Source organism: Impatiens glandulifera, chromosome 9 (genome assembly GCF_907164915.1).
Source record: "Impatiens glandulifera chromosome 9, dImpGla2.1, whole genome shotgun sequence".
NCBI classification, from domain to species: domain Eukaryota; kingdom Viridiplantae; phylum Streptophyta; class Magnoliopsida; order Ericales; family Balsaminaceae; genus Impatiens; species Impatiens glandulifera.
In genome coordinates this window covers 33,498,150-33,515,501 of record NC_061870.1, presented here as the reverse complement: position 1 = coordinate 33,515,501, position 17,352 = coordinate 33,498,150, and the positions used below count along the sequence as shown (strand labels likewise).

At 33.8% G+C, this 17,352-nt stretch overlaps 4 protein-coding genes across 4 annotated transcripts; 2 read left to right on the top strand and 2 right to left on the bottom strand.

Annotated features, from left to right (window-relative positions):
* The first annotated feature begins 591 nt into the window (after positions 1 to 591).
* Positions 592 to 1,828, top strand: LOC124916799 (E3 ubiquitin-protein ligase cblA-like). The gene has a single exon (XM_047457566.1). The coding sequence runs from the start codon at positions 735 to 737 to the stop codon at positions 1,707 to 1,709; it is 975 nt and encodes a 324-aa protein (XP_047313522.1). The 5' UTR covers positions 592 to 734; the 3' UTR covers positions 1,710 to 1,828.
* Positions 1,829 to 3,146: 1,318 nt separating this feature from the next.
* LOC124916800 lies at positions 3,147 to 6,881 on the bottom strand. Its single transcript, XM_047457567.1, has 11 exons — positions 6,784 to 6,881; positions 6,585 to 6,686; positions 6,106 to 6,182; positions 5,672 to 5,760; positions 5,423 to 5,483; positions 4,828 to 4,895; positions 4,645 to 4,726; positions 4,343 to 4,423; positions 4,165 to 4,260; positions 3,714 to 3,830; positions 3,147 to 3,432 (listed from the first exon to the last, which is right to left on the bottom strand). Exons 1-11 carry the CDS (start codon positions 6,788 to 6,790, stop codon positions 3,247 to 3,249), a joined length of 966 nt encoding a protein of 321 aa, XP_047313523.1. The 5' UTR covers positions 6,791 to 6,881; the 3' UTR covers positions 3,147 to 3,246.
* Positions 6,882 to 7,547: 666 nt separating this feature from the next.
* Positions 7,548 to 10,591, top strand: LOC124913844 (ankyrin repeat and SAM domain-containing protein 6). Its single transcript, XM_047454274.1, has 6 exons — positions 7,548 to 7,817; positions 8,942 to 9,009; positions 9,160 to 9,428; positions 9,652 to 9,723; positions 9,810 to 9,872; positions 10,249 to 10,591. Exons 1-6 carry the CDS (start codon positions 7,714 to 7,716, stop codon positions 10,291 to 10,293), a joined length of 621 nt encoding a protein of 206 aa, XP_047310230.1. The 5' UTR covers positions 7,548 to 7,713; the 3' UTR covers positions 10,294 to 10,591.
* Positions 10,592 to 10,599: 8 nt separating this feature from the next.
* On the bottom strand, positions 10,600 to 17,238 carry LOC124913843 (GPI transamidase component PIG-S). Its single transcript, XM_047454273.1, has 13 exons — positions 16,988 to 17,238; positions 16,224 to 16,908; positions 15,697 to 15,781; positions 15,497 to 15,586; positions 14,784 to 14,857; positions 13,998 to 14,082; positions 13,819 to 13,908; positions 12,360 to 12,490; positions 11,875 to 11,956; positions 11,747 to 11,794; positions 11,414 to 11,486; positions 11,204 to 11,307; positions 10,600 to 10,928 (listed from the first exon to the last, which is right to left on the bottom strand). The coding sequence occupies exons 1-13, from the start codon at positions 17,181 to 17,183 to the stop codon at positions 10,812 to 10,814; spliced, it is 1,860 nt and encodes a 619-aa protein (XP_047310229.1). The 5' UTR covers positions 17,184 to 17,238; the 3' UTR covers positions 10,600 to 10,811.
* Between the last annotated feature and the right edge of the window lie 114 nt (positions 17,239 to 17,352).

Here is a 17,352-nt window from a genome sequence, read left to right as displayed (position 1 = left end):
AAAATTCGAGATGAAAATTTAGATTTAACTAAATAAGACGATGAATCAAATAAAATACAACACTTTTCTACCTCCTTTAAAGAGTTTTTTTTTAATAGAGAAAAAATTATGCTAATTATATATTTATTTTGTATTTGATTGGTAATTTAAAACTAACTTAATAATTTCATGTATTTAATTTGTTTATTAAGTTTCATCCAAGGTAGTTTACAGAAGAATAGTTGAATAATAATAATAATAATAAAATAATAATAAATTGATACTCTAAAAAAACAAATAAGCCAGTTTTCACACTTTATTTAATTTGTATGTTCTTTTGTCAACCATCCCATCCAATTGTGTGAATTAGGTGACCAAAGAGTAGATGGATAATAATAATACTATAAATCTACTTACTCTTAAAAAGTATAAATTATTCATTTTAAAAAAGATAAATAATTTAGTAATGAAATTAGTGAAGAATGATTTTTTATATTTATAAATTAACATTTTATAATAATAAAAAGAGTGTAATTTGAGATTTATAAACATAAATATTACATTTCATTATAATTAAATTTAAATAAAAAACAAAGAAGAAGAAGCATTTATTTGAGGGAGGATGACGATAAGAGGCCACATACATAGTCTCTCAACTGCACCACCAACAACTCCAGTCTCCATTTTTGATTTCTTCATTTCCTCCATTAACACACACAGAGCTTAGGGAAGAAGAAGAAGAAGAAGAAGGAACAATGGAAATCGGAGCTGGAGGAGGAGACAGTTGGAGAAGACGATCGAAGGAGTCTTCTCACCTTCGAGATTTTATACAATTGAAAGAAGAACAACAACAACAAGAAGAATCTCGCCGGAATTCATTAACCGCTCATCAAACCTTGAGTGATGTCCTCGGCGAACCGCATACACTAGCGCCGCCGCCGTCGGCACTTCCGGTTCAATCGAACCGCACTCTGCTCGACATCATACGAGAAGAAGATCATCATCATCATCCAAACAGCACTACGGCTAACAACAAGAATAAGACAAGCTGGAAAGCCTTCACGGAGAAACTCCGTCTCTCCCGTACAGGTACAATCACAACCACAGTACATATTCCAAACCCTAACCGCCGGTCAACGTCGCAGAGTCAATCTAACGGACTCCAATCGTCGAACAACAGTACTCCCCCCGATCTAGATCTAGGTCGAGAATCATTATCAAATCTACTACTAAGATCCAGCAGCGAGACTAATGGAAGCAACAATCAACAACAACAACAAGCAGTGATAACATTGGTTAATTCCTCTTCCTCCTCCTCTTCCTCTTCCTCTTCCTCCGGTGAGAATGTGCAGGGAGTTGGAATGTCTCTAATGGCTCTGCTGGAAGTGGGGGAGAATGGAGAAAGGGAGCCGGCGGCGGATGTGGGAATCTCTCTAATGGAGCTGCTGGAGGAGACAGATCGGGAAATAGGATTGGAAGATCATACTAATCCATACGAAGAAGATGAAGATGAAGATGGAGAATCGGAGAATGAGATGCAATTAGTAGTAGGAGAAGGGGATTTGAATTTGATGAACAGATGCTGTGTATGTATGGTGAGACACAAAGGAGCAGCTTTTATACCTTGTGGCCATGCATTCTGCAGAATATGCTCTAGAGAACTTTGGGTTCAAAGAGGAAGCTGCCCTCTCTGTAATGGCCTAATTCTAGAAATTCTTGATATCTTTTGATTCATCTCCACCATTAAAACTCTATCTTCTTCTTCCTTCTACACTCACCATCCATGAAAAAGAATAATTGTGTTTCTTTGATTTTGTTCTATAATATTAATAGTAATACTGTATTTTTTTTACTAAATTAATGTGATTAGTGGTTTTTGATATGGTATATAATTAATTAATTAATTAAACTCTTTTCAAATGGATAATAATATTCCTAAGGATTAGACAAATTTCAATCAATGAATACTAATAATAGAAATGATCAAGAGGGGTCTGAAAAATTATGATAATTATAATAAAGATATAATTATTCCTTTTTAAAAATGGTAAAAAAGAAAAGATTCAAGTACATTTGAGTGTCTCATTTATTTCCATGGCTGCAAAACACACACACACACACACACACGTAAGAGTGAACACTCTCACATCATTCACATGGGAAGTTCATTTAAAAGAACAATAAATAAGCATGAATTCAACTTTTCAAATAATAATATTATTATTATTATTATTTGAAACATAATAATCAATGAGATATAAAAGCAGCCAGCAAGCCATAATTATTATGTTAATACCTCTAAAGACAAAAAATAAATAAATAAATAAATAAAGGAGAAGAATTCATGACAGTGGGACTAGCTTTATCTGTTCACTTTCTAAAGGCTGTTTGATATACATTTAAATGACACCCACCAACAAATGTTTTAATACAATTATGTTTTTTTCTTAAAATTGAATTACACTAATAAAAATAAAACGAAACAGTGTGCTTAGCTCATTTACACAAAATATGGAGTCGGTTATGTAAGAGTTTTGCATGTAATTCCACAAAATAAGTTTTCTCCAAAATTTGCATTAGCTTTTTTATCCTTCATTATATATTATGTCATTTTTTTTTACTTAAAGATGATCTAGATCTCCCGTTATACAGATTAATTTTTTATATTTTATTATCTACATTTTTATTTGATTTAAAAATAAATAAACTAGGAAATTTTTAAAAGATGATTAATAATATTAGGTCTGCAATATATTGTTGTAATAGTTTTTCCTAAAAAGGAAAGAAAACGTCAAATGGATCCAAAATTCAGAATTTAAGTGGGATTGAAAAAAATTTAAAATGAGCTTAAAAAAATAATAAGATTTTTTTTTTTTTGATAAAACGAGTAAATAAAGATAAATTTTACCATTTTTTTAATAATTATATAAACAAACATTGAATTATATTGAATTTTGTAAGAAATTAGGAATAAGGTAATGTGTCACATTGTAGTAAAATAAAATAAAAAATTCTGCCCCTGCAGTGAACAAATGTGTTTTGCCTTAATATGACTTTTCCGCCAACCTAAAATATGCATGCATGAATATAAAATAAGCAGATAAATAACCTAAAATATCTATGCTTATTTTTTTTATTTGTATTAAGGATAGAGAGGCTCAACGGTAGTTCTAAATGAAACAATCTATTTCTGAGTATAATTATGCTAATGAAGTTGCCCAAGCAATCCATATATACAAATATTTCCACGTTTTTCTTTCAAGTTCATCATCTAGACACAAGTCCAAAGAACGGGTTTGTTATAGCCGAGTTTAAAACAGCTTCACCCATGCTTAGTTTCTTCATGTCAACCTTTTGGTCATCAAGAAAAAGGAATTTGTCGTCTTTTGTCCTCTCAAATCCACAAAGTTCCAGAAATTCAATGCCCAATGTTACAGCGTTCCCAATTCTAGCCTGCTTATTGAGATATGATAAGCACATCAATTGCAGATGAGGCTAGCTATGTTAAATGTTAATGCAATCAATAATATAAACATTATGAAGCCTCAAGGCTGACTGTTGATGCAGTTTGTACCCGATCACAATTAGGAGATACAACACATTAAATGAACACATATTTGATTTTCGAGTATGAGCAGGTGATTTAACCACGTGTTGGATCCGTTTCTATTATGCATAGGAATCAATCTTTCAAGGTAATTAATGTAATGAAGCCCGTCAGGATAAAAATTTACCTGGAAGACAGGATTACCAATACGGATCTTCCTGAACCTTGCTTCATCAGGATTATTGACAACATTTCGAACATAAGTCAGAAGCGTCCAGAAAGCTGTTCTTGCTCTGGTATCATCCTTGAATTTGATAGACACCCAAAAAGTGAGCGATATAAATATATAGTCACAACACGTGTGATAGAAAAATAAAGTAAGAATAGCTTAACACAAAAGATGCAGAGGTCTCAATGAGTTAAAATTATTAGTATCGGAGAAAACACACTAAAAATAGAAATTACATCTGCTTGAATATGTACTATTTTAACATCTAAAAGAACCAGAATTCACAAAGACGACTTTAACAGTATTAACTAAAAAGTAGTGGTTCGAGCAATATATTCCCTTATATCTGATTACCTGCAATATCTACACATACTACAATACAGTATATATACATTACAGTACCGATTACCTTGTGGATGCGTTTGAGAGATATTAAAGAGTTTCTCATTTGTTCTGCATCTTTAGCAGTACCAGAAATCTTAACAGCAGCAATGGGCAATGGATCCTGAAATTGTGTAGAGAACATTAACTTAGAACCACATTTTTAGATCAACAATAATGTTGAATTACTAGACAAGTATCAATACCTTTATTTCTTGCACAGAAGATTCAATAATAGTCAGTAATGAAAGGTCCTCAAGTGGTAATCCCTGCCCCCTCCTTTCCAACTAAGGAAAAAACAATACTTCTTTAGTGGCACATAGTACAAAAACTGGAAGCACATATGAAAGATATACAAGTCTCAAATGCTCTTTGAGCTTCCACTGATTCACTGTCCTAAGAAGTGGATAAAGATTGCAATGATGATCCAACATAACAAATTTAGCTGAAAAGGGTGCAATAAAATAAGTATAACAAATTAAAGTGCATGAACAAGGTAAGCAAACACCTCATCTTGTTGCAGTTTCTTGCGAATCTTAATTCTTTCTTTGTTTTGTTCCCCTTTCTCCGCTTTCCGTTTTAGGATGAAGCTAGATGGTAAAAGACATGAAAATTGTTTATATCCAAAAAAGAAAACAAGAAAAGAAATGGGTCTCTGCTACAACTTATTTAATCATGAGTGAAAACTTACCGTTTTCTTTCATTATCTTCTTGAATTTGCTTGGCCTCCAGCAGCTCCTTGCCTGCTCTGATCCGCTCCTGCAAACATAAAGCACTTTCAGATTTCAGGACTAAATAATACCAATGATGTAAGAACATAAAGGATAATCAACTATTTTAGGCTAGAAAGTCTTACAACACAAATATGTCACAATACAATGGAATTAGGACATATAAATTGTAATAGAATCATACATGTGTCCACTCACAACATATCAACCTCATATGTTACGAGACAAACTTGTATTGCACCACTTGTCTACAGACAGGATCAAATAAAATTCAATGTAATTCCAACGAGACTAAATCAGAAGTCTCCAAAATGACCAATGTAGAAATCTGTCAAAGTTATTGCATAATCAAATTAGGAAGATATGAATAGCATATTCGATTAGATATTATTCCCTTAAATATGGGATATAAAGTGTATGTGTGAATGCTAGTTTTATTCATTGAGAAATGATACATTTTTGTTTCAAAAGATTTTCTGAAACTCACAAACCATATAGGATGTTACACATCTCCTGAAATCATGAAATTGGATGGATAAATGTAATAGATCATACCTTCTCCTTCTCTACCTCCCATTTATTTTCATGTTCTTCTTTCTTTGTGTGTGCTTGTTCCCTGGAATTAAGCACAAACTATGTATAAAAAAGGAGAGGTGGCCACGATAAGGCCTTATAATGAAACACGTTAGGTTCTAGAGGAATCCTTGAATAAATTACTAAACAAGAACCAGAAAGAAAGGTATTTTAACTAAATGTTAACCACCATAAACAAACTGGCAAATCATTGTCATATGAGAAACACACCTTATTTCTTTGGTTTTTAACATGACTTGTTCAGACCCATATGAAGGTTCAGAGGCATCAATATCAATGTCAATAAAATCCTGGTTATTCTGGTCAAAGCACAAATATGTTAAAAGTATGTTTCACAATGTCAATAGGTAAATGTCTACATAATTGTATTAGATGCTAAAGTCAAGCTGAAAATGTAAGATAAATATGCCGCAATATTAAGATTGACACAGTTAACATTTCCTATTGTACTAATGAAAGAAATCTACATGATACTACTGCACGAACTATGAGAAAATGGAGGACATGCAGAATGATAATAATAGCTCATATTATTGCTTCCCTTCCATGACATCATTATAAACTCAAAACATGTACTAACATGTGACTTTCTTCTGGTTAGATCCATATAAAAATAAGATCATCAACAAGTTCAAACATCCTACCATGGGAGTTTCATTCGCGATGGGATCAATCCCATGGTCAAGCAGCCAACTCACAGCAGCAGAAATGTTGGAATTACCTGCAGAACCCAAAATAATTACTATTTAGGAGAAACATAAGCCCTTTGGCCAACTAGTCAAGAACTGAACAAGATTTTGTTACCGTTGGAAAAAACAAGAAACCGTTGCAAACCCAATTATGACAACATTCGTCATAAATTATTCAGAAGCACCAAAAGAGAAAATACATCAAGAAACAGGAAACAAGCTACGAAAGGAAATATCAATCAATAGTGACGAGATGAAACTCATTGCTCGTGGTCAGAGGAGCAAACATCAAAATGAATCGCAGCTCTATAGAGTGCTCGTGAACAAGAAAATATTAAGTTTCTAAGTGTTATAATATGGAGGCTAATGGATCAAATAAGCTTTGGAATAGGCAAAAGGAATTATACTTAATTTCATAAAAGGAATGCACAAACCAGAATGTTGAAGGGCCTTCATAACTTGATCCAGTGGAAAACCCATTGCTTCAAGTTCACTAAGCAATCTTGAGCTAGTATCAAGAGAAGACATTTTGGATTCTGAAAGAAGTTACAATAACAATAAGGATCCAACTTCTAATTCTTCAAAGAGTAATCCAAAGAGTAATCCTCCCTCCAGAAGAAGAAGAAGAGAAACCTGCCATGGAAGATTAGCTGATGCTGATTCGTTCCCGCCTTTATGAACTCGAACGTTCAGGAAAAGAATGGCATTCTTGCCAAATGAGCACCCCTCCTCCCTATTCTCTTCATTTATGAAAATAAAATAAAATAAATAGAACACAATATTTTATTTTTTTGTTTTTGTTAATAAAGTTGATAATTTATTTATGGCAATGGGGTGTTTCAAGTTCGGGAATGCATTTATCATTTTCGTCCCGTTTTTATTTCGATAATTTTTTTAATATTTTCCTCGCTCTGTTCGATTTTTTTCGATTTCGGGGAATACCGCGGGTCACCGTTAATAAAATATATATATATATATATATATTGCAATATATTAAAATTTTATATTATTATAAAAAATAAATTTATTATTCTCATAAATTATAGTAAATAAATAAATATATTGGTGATTTAATATATTTAATTATGTTTATAGTGTTCAAGGCAGAATTGTGATAAAATCGGTGCGGGTCAAGGCAGGGGATACAAATACTATTCCCACCCCATCTCCATTCAGTTTCGGGGAAAAACCATCCCAAATAGAATAATTGGATTCAATTTTTTGGAATGGTTTCAAATTAGTTTCCTTACCTTATATAATTTTTTTTTAATAAATATAGGAATTAAAATATTTAAACATTAGTTTTAATAATAATAAAAAAAACAAAAAACTAGAGAATTAGGGTAAGCTAAAGATATATGATATTAGATAGTAAAAAAGGAAGAGAAATAAAATTTTGGTTGATGTCCCGATTTCCCCCTTAGTTTTCTTCAGCCCTCACAAATCCTCTATCGAAGTGGGCAAAGTGCTTCTTCTTCTTCTTCTCTTTACCAATTGATTGCATAAAGGATTTATATCAGTACTAGGGTTTTGAAGCATCGTTTCTGCATTCGACTTATCCCGATGTATGCTGATCGTGTGGAAGCTGGAGGGAAGAGGTCTATAAGGGACCGTCTCAATGGAAACACAGTCGAAGTATCCGCTCGGAGGCAAATTACTGGAAAAAGGTCTCCCCGTGTCTGTGTCTTCGTGTTTTTTTAATGTACCTATGCGTGTGTTCTTATCCTTTCCACTATGATTTGATGCCCTGATTTGGTGCTTATGTTTTACTTACCAAGCTTGTTACACACATCATGTGGTTGTGCTTTTGGAAGATTGACTTTTTTCTTGAATCTTGATTTATTTGCTCTTTAGGTGTTTTAGAAGGCAAATTAATTACTCTTCTGCATTGTCTTCACTAAGTCTTGATAAACTTCAAGTTTACATTTTTCTCCTGTTGGAGATGTATATGCCATTTTTAGTCACTGCTTGTTACATAGGCCAACTATATCATTGATCAATATATTGGCCCGTGCTCATGAAACTGCATCAAGCATTTTCCTTATTATAGAACACCCACTGAGTGAAACTGGGTATTATCTATTCTTAAGGGCATGTTGTGAGGAACTTCATAGTTCATACTGTTTATTGGTGTCTGCTTGTGTGACACTTTTAAGCATAGCTCATCTTGCTTCAGTCTAACCTTAATATTGTTATTAATATTGCCTTTGATGTTAATGAATGAGCCAAACTTCACTTAACGGGGGTTTGTATTCATTCTAAAAAATGACTACTCAATTTCTATTATGAGTAACATGTCCTATAACATGCTCATACAATTATGTGAAAAATGACTTTTGAGCTCCTGATGTACAATCAGACCACTATTTGTGTTTTAGGGTTGCCTATGCTTTGACAAAATACTTGTTTTTCTGATTTTTAAATGGCTTCCTTTTAGGTTCTATCACTATGTTGTTGTTCACTAGAATATATTTTGTTGGAATGGTTGTTCTTTTTCACATAGAATGATGAAATTCCAAGCAAACAGAACCAGTTCAGTTGTACAACCTTGTGAATTTCTTGATTGTCAATCATTGTTCTTTTCATCTTCAGATCCTCCTGTTTTACCTGTGTAGATTTTATTGGGTTATATGCATATGTAATTTCTTGCATTGGGATGCATTCTATATCATTTCTTTTTCACGGGTCTAAGTTTGGAATAAATTTGGTATATGTAACATGATTTAGTTCACTCTTAACTATATCAATCAAGAAGGATTTGGCTGACACAAAATTCAACATCTCATAACAGGCAAAGGTCGGATGATGATGACAAGTGGGAACATGATCTTTACAAGGATAATGAGCCACAAGTTTCAAGTAAGGATTGTTCACAGTTAATTAAAGTTTTCAAGTTCTATTCCATCTTCTATTGCTTGAGATATACTGATATACCATCCAAACATATGGTGTTAAACAATTTTTATACTTGACATAATTTCTCTAACTGTAAAATATCTGCATTTGAAGACCGTAATGTTGGCTCAAAAGATCTTCGTTTGAAGCTTCAGAGGAAAGCAAATCAAGGTGCAAATGGATCTCATTCAGGCACCAGGGATTTGCGAGAGAAGCTCTCTGGTGTCACCTATCAACAGACAGTTAAGGATGATATTCAAAAGCCAAAGACAGTAGTTCCCCAGGTCAAAAAACCTGCACAAAAGGGTGTCATTGTAGAAAACCCTGAGCCAGAGACCAAGAGAGTTGCTAGCACAGCTCAAAAGAAAAAGTCCTATCAAAAGGTAATGCATATTTATTTTTTATAGAAAAAGTCCCATCAGAATATCTCCATCTATTTGGTTTTGGGCATTCTTGTATGTATACACACGATGTTATCATTTTGTAGTTTTTATAGAATACAGCAAACTATCTTTTGGGCTGCCCTTGATTCTTCCTCATTTTTTATTTCAACTTCATAAGCGCATAATAATAATTATCATAACTGATGTGGTGTCTGTCCTGCAGACTGAATCTGTTGATAGCTTCCTGCAGTCACTGGGACTTGAAAAGTACTCCATTGCATTCCTAGCAGAGGAAGTATGTGCTTATTATCATTTCTTTTCATCCTTGGTTGGATTCAGGAATTCCTTTTTCTTGTTTTGACTATGACTCGGTATCTGCAGGTTGATATGACTGCTCTTATGCACATGACTGATGCTGATCTGAAAGCTGTAGGAGTACCAATGGTAAATCCTGTGTAGAATTTGAGTTACTATTGGGGGATTATGTTCTTATTTATTATTATCTGCAAAAATAACTGTAGACTCATTTGGAAACACTTTTTGGGTCATGATCTAGTTACGAATCTAAACGATAAACCATTAATAAATTTATTTGAACAAACTTAGTTAAGACATATGATAAGCCAGCACAATCATAACACATTGTTTCTCTTCATTGAAGTATGATGGCAGCTAGGTTACGTAAAAACTTGTTTCCTGTCCAGTTCAATAAGTCACCTTACAGTTATCTACATAGGGTTGTTGGCATTTGCGATCTGTACTGATCTTCCTTCATTCATAAAAAGTTATTTTAACTACTTCCTTTTTTTTTGTTTCTCAGGGCCCAAGAAAGAAGATACTTTCAGCGCTGGAATCCAAAGGTTGATTGACATTGAGTGAAAATGAAGTTTGCTTTGTTGTTTGAATCCCAAAGTCGCTTTTAACGTAGAATTTGCAACACAATATACATTTGTGTTTTTTTTCTTGTATGAGGAGAGATACTTTAATGTGTTCTTTTTTTGCATAATCTCAGTTATACTGTCGCTCTCATCAATTATGTATCATTTTTCTACTAGGACGATGACGGGACTAAATTAGTAGAACATTAAATATGAATGAACGTTATTGTATGACAATTATAGAACTCAATTATTATTGTTTATTTTATTGGTATCTTTATTACTGATATCTTGTTATATTTGTCTGAAAACATCATTTGTGACTTTCTTTTAATACATATTACAACGATTTGGTGTCTTCTAATTACAAATGTTTCAGAAACCATAAATCATGGCTAGTTCTACAAAAACATGTTGAATAAAAACTAAACAATATGATGGGACCGTGAAACATCAATCTTCACAAATGCTAAAAAAAAGAATAAAACTGGCTTGTTTTTCAAGTTTACTTCTGCTTCTCGTGGGCTGTCCACTTGAGGTACTTTAATTTTTCCTTCCTGAATCTTCGCAATTCTCTAGCAGCAGCCAGAATGACGTGCAAAGAGACTGGTAGAAAGAAAGGCTGCCAACAAGAACACACATATATGGTCACATTATTTAGTATCTTCTCACTCAAAACATCGTATACGACAAGCTTTAATCTTCAAGAATCTTCTTAATGCATTTATCAGTAGTCTACTTTTGTTCACTTCAATCACTTTCCCAAATTTTATTACAAGTTATATTCACTTCACAATTAACATTAATTTCCCTTTGTCTCCTATTTACAACTATTGTTACCATCTTAATGCATCATTATCATATAGTAAAAAGACATCAGGGGAAGAGAGGACTAACCGAGTATACAGCGAAACAGTGCTCAAAAGAGAAATAGCTAACAGACATTATAGATGGGTGAAAAAATGCATCTTCTGCCAAAGATCTTGCTTCTCTAGAGGACACTGGCCAAATTAATGCAACTATCATTAGTATGACTCATTCCACGAGAAAATGTTGTATAATGAAGCCAAAGATTTTTTTCAAAATAAAGGGTTAGACGGAGCATACTGGCTGAAGCTTTATATTTCCCTAGAGAAGCATCACCTAAAGCCGAAGTTGCAGCCTCTAGAGAAGATTCAACCTGTCCAGACACGTGACAAGAAACCACTATCATAAAATCTTCTTCTTTAGCATTTAAATCACTGTCATAAAAGGCATCTATTGTTTATGTTTTCATTCCATAGAAGGAATAAAATCTTTCTCTTGTCCATCCAAAATTTAAAGACTTGATGAAATCTTTAGAAATGGACTATATAATTCACAGAATAAGGTTTCTCCCTTTGGCCAAAACACATTTCTGTAAGGCAATTGAAAACAATGGTAATATTCCTAACATCATACCTGTTTTCCTATCTCATCCATTATTATCATCCTTGGCAGTGACCGAACCTAGGGATAGAGAACAATGTCACAGCTTTATACTTAACTAAAACAATTAATGTCAAACACATTAGGAGTTTGGGACTTACCAGTCTGGAAAGTGATCCAAGGGTTGTAGCACATGAGCGAATATTAAAACATGTATGTTGTCGAGACAAAACATCCACTTCCCTACAATAGGATAGAACAGCAAATGTTATTCTGGGATATTTTCTTACTCAGATCTTTTTATATGCTTTACAGAAGAAAACAGTCTTGTTCAATGAAAATGTTGCACAATGGTACAGAACTATATACATATGAAATATGATTAAGAAATTGGACCAAAGCTATTCTTACTCAAGTAACTAAAATGAACTTACTGGTGCTATGGGAGCATACAATAGTTTAAGCTAATAATCATGAAAAGGGAGGTGAATATCTGTAAATCAAACAAAATCGTTGTCCATATATTCTAGCAGGGCAGTATCATATACTTGAATTACTTTGCATAGGTTTAATTGGCGCATCTTGCAAATATTATCAAGAAAAACCGTGCAAATTTAAACTAGAATAGAAAAAAGGATGGTCTTACCACTCTGTAAAACCTTTGTTACTGGGTAAAAGGGTTATGGTTCCTGATGTACCAGTATAACTGTTCTCAGATTTAAGATCAAGTAGTTGCCTGAACTGCCCCAGAAAAACTTCAAAAACCTTCTGAAGGTCCTGTAAGTCCGCTCACTTATTAACAATAAGAACAAATAATAACCAGGAAATATAGTCCTTAAAGCAACAACAAGGGCAATATACTACGAGAAAGTAGCGGTAAAGGGAAGTAGTTCGTGAATAATATATGTAAATGTGCTCATCATTTTCGACTGAAGCCACTTGTTTTATTCATTCCTATAATGCCTCAATTATATCTGTATCAGCTAAATTACTCATAATTGAAATCTATATCTTAATCTCACTTGATTAACTCCACCATACTTTGATATTATCTTTAAATTCCCTCCACTAGATTATTAACTGTTCTATTATGAAAATTCAGCACATGAATCTCATTATGGCCTTAATTAAAATGCATCTGAGCCTTTAGATAATATGATATATTTCTTTCAATACCTTTTCATTTATCACAGAGAAAATTGTATTTTTCTTTCCAAACAAAATTTCGTCAATGGATTAAATTTAAAACTAATGATCCTATAGTTCATCACTTCTCAGATGTGAAAAATACAAAATATAGGAATACGTTATTGACTCAAATTACCAATATAGGAAAGGCGTTTTTTAACTTATATAAGATGCAACAAAAAAGTTCCTAAATGCAATGAATTCCCACTACATGCAATATGCAAACATCAAATTATCAGAATCCATTCCAAGTTGATTGACATAACTCATTATCTTCTTTTGTCAACAATACACTTGCAAGATTATAAACCATATTGCTTTACCATATATTCATTGTCCTATCGACCTGCAAGCATTTTGAACTTCAAATTAACTGCTTACAACTTTGCCTTGCAGTGATTAATGTAATTCAATTAATGCCAAATAACTTACAATACCATGTGGCACAGGACATGCACATACTCCATAACTAGTTAAACTACAATCGATGCAAAGGGATTGTATTTCTCATTACATTTATTTCCATCTTATCTAGAACAACATATGAAGAATGTAACTGATCATAGAATCCCATTGATACACATGGGATAGTGAGTGTCATGTTAATAATTAGTGACGACATGTTTGAGGAAATTAGATAGAACACAAAAAATGTAGAGCGAGGAATTATTGATGAAAGGAGAAGTTCCAGTTTCTCTCTATATCACTAATCTAGGGCATCTGCAAGTTCTTGTCAATCCCAAATTCTTCTTTCTATCACTAATTTATGGTTTGGTTTGTATCACTCACATGGCAGTATGTTGATTGCAGCTATCTATGAATGCAAGCAGTTTTTAAATTTGAACTACTTTTTTATGGCTGTGAATTACACAACTATTTTCTAAAATAGATGTGTATCTATCAAACAAAACCCTTACCTGATCAGATATCATGTGCCAATCTGAATGCATATTTCTTGATTCCCTTGAACAGCCTGGAGGATTCCAAACAATTACACCTCCCCACATCTGCAAGATATTGTTTATTCAGTACCAATAAGGAAATCATCATTACATGGAACATGAACATGTATAATCATGATGACAAAGTCTCTCACAGGAGATACAAAAGCATTTGTTTTGGATATTTCTCCATTTGGAAGCTGTAACAGAAGCGGACACTCATTTGCTGAGGGAACATATCTGCAATGAAAGATGAGATATATCTTAAAGATCAGGTATCTTGCTTCACATACATGACCACACATGTGGACTTATATACATGTGTTGACGCATACAGAATGATATCCAAAAAAATACACTTTAAAAATAGAACCTGGACTTTAAACATTCACATTTCCATGAGCATCTAGAAATTTGATAGTTAATTTTTTGGAGGTCTTTTGATGTCTCATTTTTCTTGCCTCTCTCATTTTGTTGATTAATTCATTGCAAATTTTTCCATGACTTGTATTTTACTGGTTTGGTGTTTTCTCCCCCGGACGATGCGACCTTTGTGTTGGATACGGTGTAATGAAAAAAAAATCACCCGTTCAAAAACGAAAAAAGCTACTGCGTACTGCCTAAAAATGTTTTGTGACAAACCAAATAGACCTGTGAACTCTACCTGCCTTTTCCTTTCTTGTTTTTAGGGCTAAGCTTTTGAACCCTTGATCTCTCACTAAAGTTCTATTAACCCTCTCTTCTTAAAGCAAGCCAATCTCATGAATTTGAATTCTTGCATTTCCAAGTGAGTAATGTCAGATAAGCAATGCCTTTAAACAATGGCATTCTCACGTCTAAGCACAAAATGATGTTTACAAGTAAAATCACCAGCTACTTATCGAGACGTTTAAGGGTACTAATTAGCACAATAACAAGCAATAAGGGGACAAAGTGCTTACACCACAATATGCAAAATCTTTGACCTTCCACCTGCCGTAATGGAAGTATCTAGATGCCACTCATTTGAATTCACCTGTGAACATTATGACATGGTCATCTCAAATGTAATGACTTGTATGTACATATACTTTACTAATTTTGTAGAAGAAATTAGACATAAAACTGCTAAGGTATCTGTCTCCCAACTGAAATGATGTTTCCATGAGAACTACCGCCGGTCCATCTTCCCACACAATTGCTTCGATCTCACTAATGATTTTAAAGGATAACCAAGCAGCTCAAGACACTAATAGAAGAGCCTATACTCAATGTTTTCTCGTTTAGCAGTAGGATATGATGACACATTGTCTCGGCCACTTGGGGAAGCAATATGTTCAAAATTAAACACAAGACTATGAATAAGTATTTTCAACCACAATTTAGAAAAAAAAAAATGCAGCTGTTTACCATCAGATGTCCCAGTTGTTTACTAAATTCATAAGCTGTTAAAGTTGGGGGTACTATAATACTAAGCTGCAATGTGGCAAGAGGTCGCTACTTGGCACAAGGGGTATATTTAGTTTATATATAGAAACAATCTGAACTTTATTTGTATAGATGCAAAATGTAATTGCATATGAAATCAATAGCATCTACATTTTTTGTCCAATAATGAAAGGGTGATGTTAGGCCTGATTTCATCTCCATAAGCTTGGTGTTTTTTTTTACTTACAAAGAATGGCAGGTCATTGGTACTAAAAACATAACTCTGCAGCTCATCATTCCAGTGTGAAAACGATGACTTTGGAGTGTGGTACAACACCTAGAAAAGAAAAACATTAACACTCAACCAGGTCAACAACAAGCTAGATTCCCGAATCTTCAGAAAAGACATAAATTTCAACCATCTGAGAAGATATAAACATGTAGCACCTGACTTTCCACACTTATATTTGCTATGGGTCCCAGAGCCTCAATAACGGACGATAAAAGAACATCATCTACCTTGTGAAAATCCCTACAGGTAGTAACTACAACTATTAGAAAGTTGTAATAAAAATTTGTGGACTTATACTATATAGAAACTTCCAGCTTTGAACACGTTAAATTATATCGTGGCAATTGCAATATATTGTTTGAAATATAAAATATTCTGCAACTGGAATATCTTTCTGACCCATAGAAAGAGGTTCTTTGTAAATACTCATCATACTTATATGTTCTTCTAGATTGTTCTTAAATTCAAATGAAGCTAATATCTTCAACATTGACATTCACACGATTATTTAGCTTAAACAAGTGTTCTTTTTCTTCGTCTTTAATACTTCACTCCACATGCTCCATTTAGGAACATACTGTAAAAGTTTTTGACTTTATGAATTCATAACAGATGGCATTTCAGCGCCTATCATGGATATTAATGAATTTTAAAAACAAATATATGCAAATGAAGCACATACCAATCATATATCCAGTCCTTAGGATCAGCATTCAATAGGTTGAAAGAAAGCACAATTCTTCCATCAGCACCCACAGGCATAAACTCCCCATGAATAGAAGGTTCTTCCTTCCCTCCATTGACAAAAATCTTAACAAAAATTTCAGCTATCTTCTCCACAGCATCTGCCTCAGACAGCTTGCCAATAATCCATCCCTGCCTATACTTCCCAACAACTGATCTAATTTCTACGTTCTTGTTAATCACAATAACAGTATAAACCTTGCCACCGTCCTGATACTGAGTTTTAAAAAAATCTTCAAGATAATCATCGTTACCAATCAACTTATCATCCGAATTCAATTCATGTAATGATCCACACTTCCAGGAATTAGCGGGATTAGAGTTCTGACTGCGAGTGCAGTTTGTACTTGAATCAACAGTTACAGAAACCGTGTAATTGTTGCCGCACGTACCACATGCCAGGTTATCATCGGCGTATTTTCTCATGTGGCCGATGATTGAAAACCCTAGCTCATCAGCACTGGAGTCAGTTAATAAATCGGAATGGAATCCGATGAACACTGCTTCAAACCTGCAAGGGAATGCTAGTGGATTCGATTCGACTGCTTTAGAAAGAGTGTCGATGCTTCGAAATGGAAGAGGTGCACGGTAGATCTCGATGGTATTCAGCAGAAACGGTATACCTGAAGCACGTTACACCATACCATTCAGAATTCGAAAATACAAATTGATAGAGAGGGAGAAAGAAGGAAAGGAAGAGACCTAAAAGGAAAGAGAAGAGGACTGACAATGCCAGGATGAGGCGCTTCAAGCCAGGTTTAGTTTTCCGCATGGTTTCGGGATCAAAGTCCGATGGAAATTCAGAAGTTTCCGAAGCTTCTGTACTCGTGTTCTCCTCCGGCGTTATGGCTTGTGTTGAACCAACGGAAGAGTCAGGCGCTGCTGAGATTTCCGCCATTGATGCAACTCCAGCTGAACTCTGTTCTCAAGAGTCCAAAGCTGTTCACAATAGTCTCTTAGTTTACAAATTATAAATTTATAAATCCTAAGAAACACAATAAACTACTAATAAACTACTCAAGATATTTCAAATCAATCCAAATAAGATTAATGAACAAGTCATAAAT

Excerpts from the sequence above, each read along its gene's own strand:
- LOC124916799 (XM_047457566.1), top strand. The coding sequence starts at position 735 with ATGGAAATCGGAGCTGGAGGAGGAGACAGTTGGAGAAGACGATCGAAG.
- LOC124916800 (XM_047457567.1), bottom strand. Across the intron at positions 4,261-4,342 it reads CTTCTGTGCAAGAAATAAAG|GATCCATTGCCCATTGCTGC; the intron begins GTATTGATACTT and ends ACACAATTTCAG. Across the intron at positions 3,831-4,164 it reads CTCTCAAACGCATCCACAAG|GATGATACCAGAGCAAGAAC; the intron begins GTAATCGGTACT and ends ATCAAATTCAAG.
- LOC124913844 (XM_047454274.1), top strand. The coding sequence starts at position 7,714 with ATGTATGCTGATCGTGTGGAAGCTGGAGGGAAGAGGTCTATAAGGGAC. Across the intron at positions 7,818-8,941 it reads AGGCAAATTACTGGAAAAAG|GCAAAGGTCGGATGATGATG; the intron begins GTCTCCCCGTGT and ends ATCTCATAACAG. Across the intron at positions 9,010-9,159 it reads TAATGAGCCACAAGTTTCAA|ACCGTAATGTTGGCTCAAAA; the intron begins GTAAGGATTGTT and ends CTGCATTTGAAG.
- LOC124913843 (XM_047454273.1), bottom strand. The coding sequence starts at position 17,183 with ATGGCGGAAATCTCAGCAGCGCCTGACTCTTCCGTTGGTTCAACACAA. Across the intron at positions 16,909-16,987 it reads CCTCTTCTCTTTCCTTTTAG|GTATACCGTTTCTGCTGAAT; the intron begins GTCTCTTCCTTT and ends AACGTGCTTCAG. Across the intron at positions 15,587-15,696 it reads ATATAAGTGTGGAAAGTCAG|GTGTTGTACCACACTCCAAA; the intron begins GTGCTACATGTT and ends TTTCTTTTCTAG.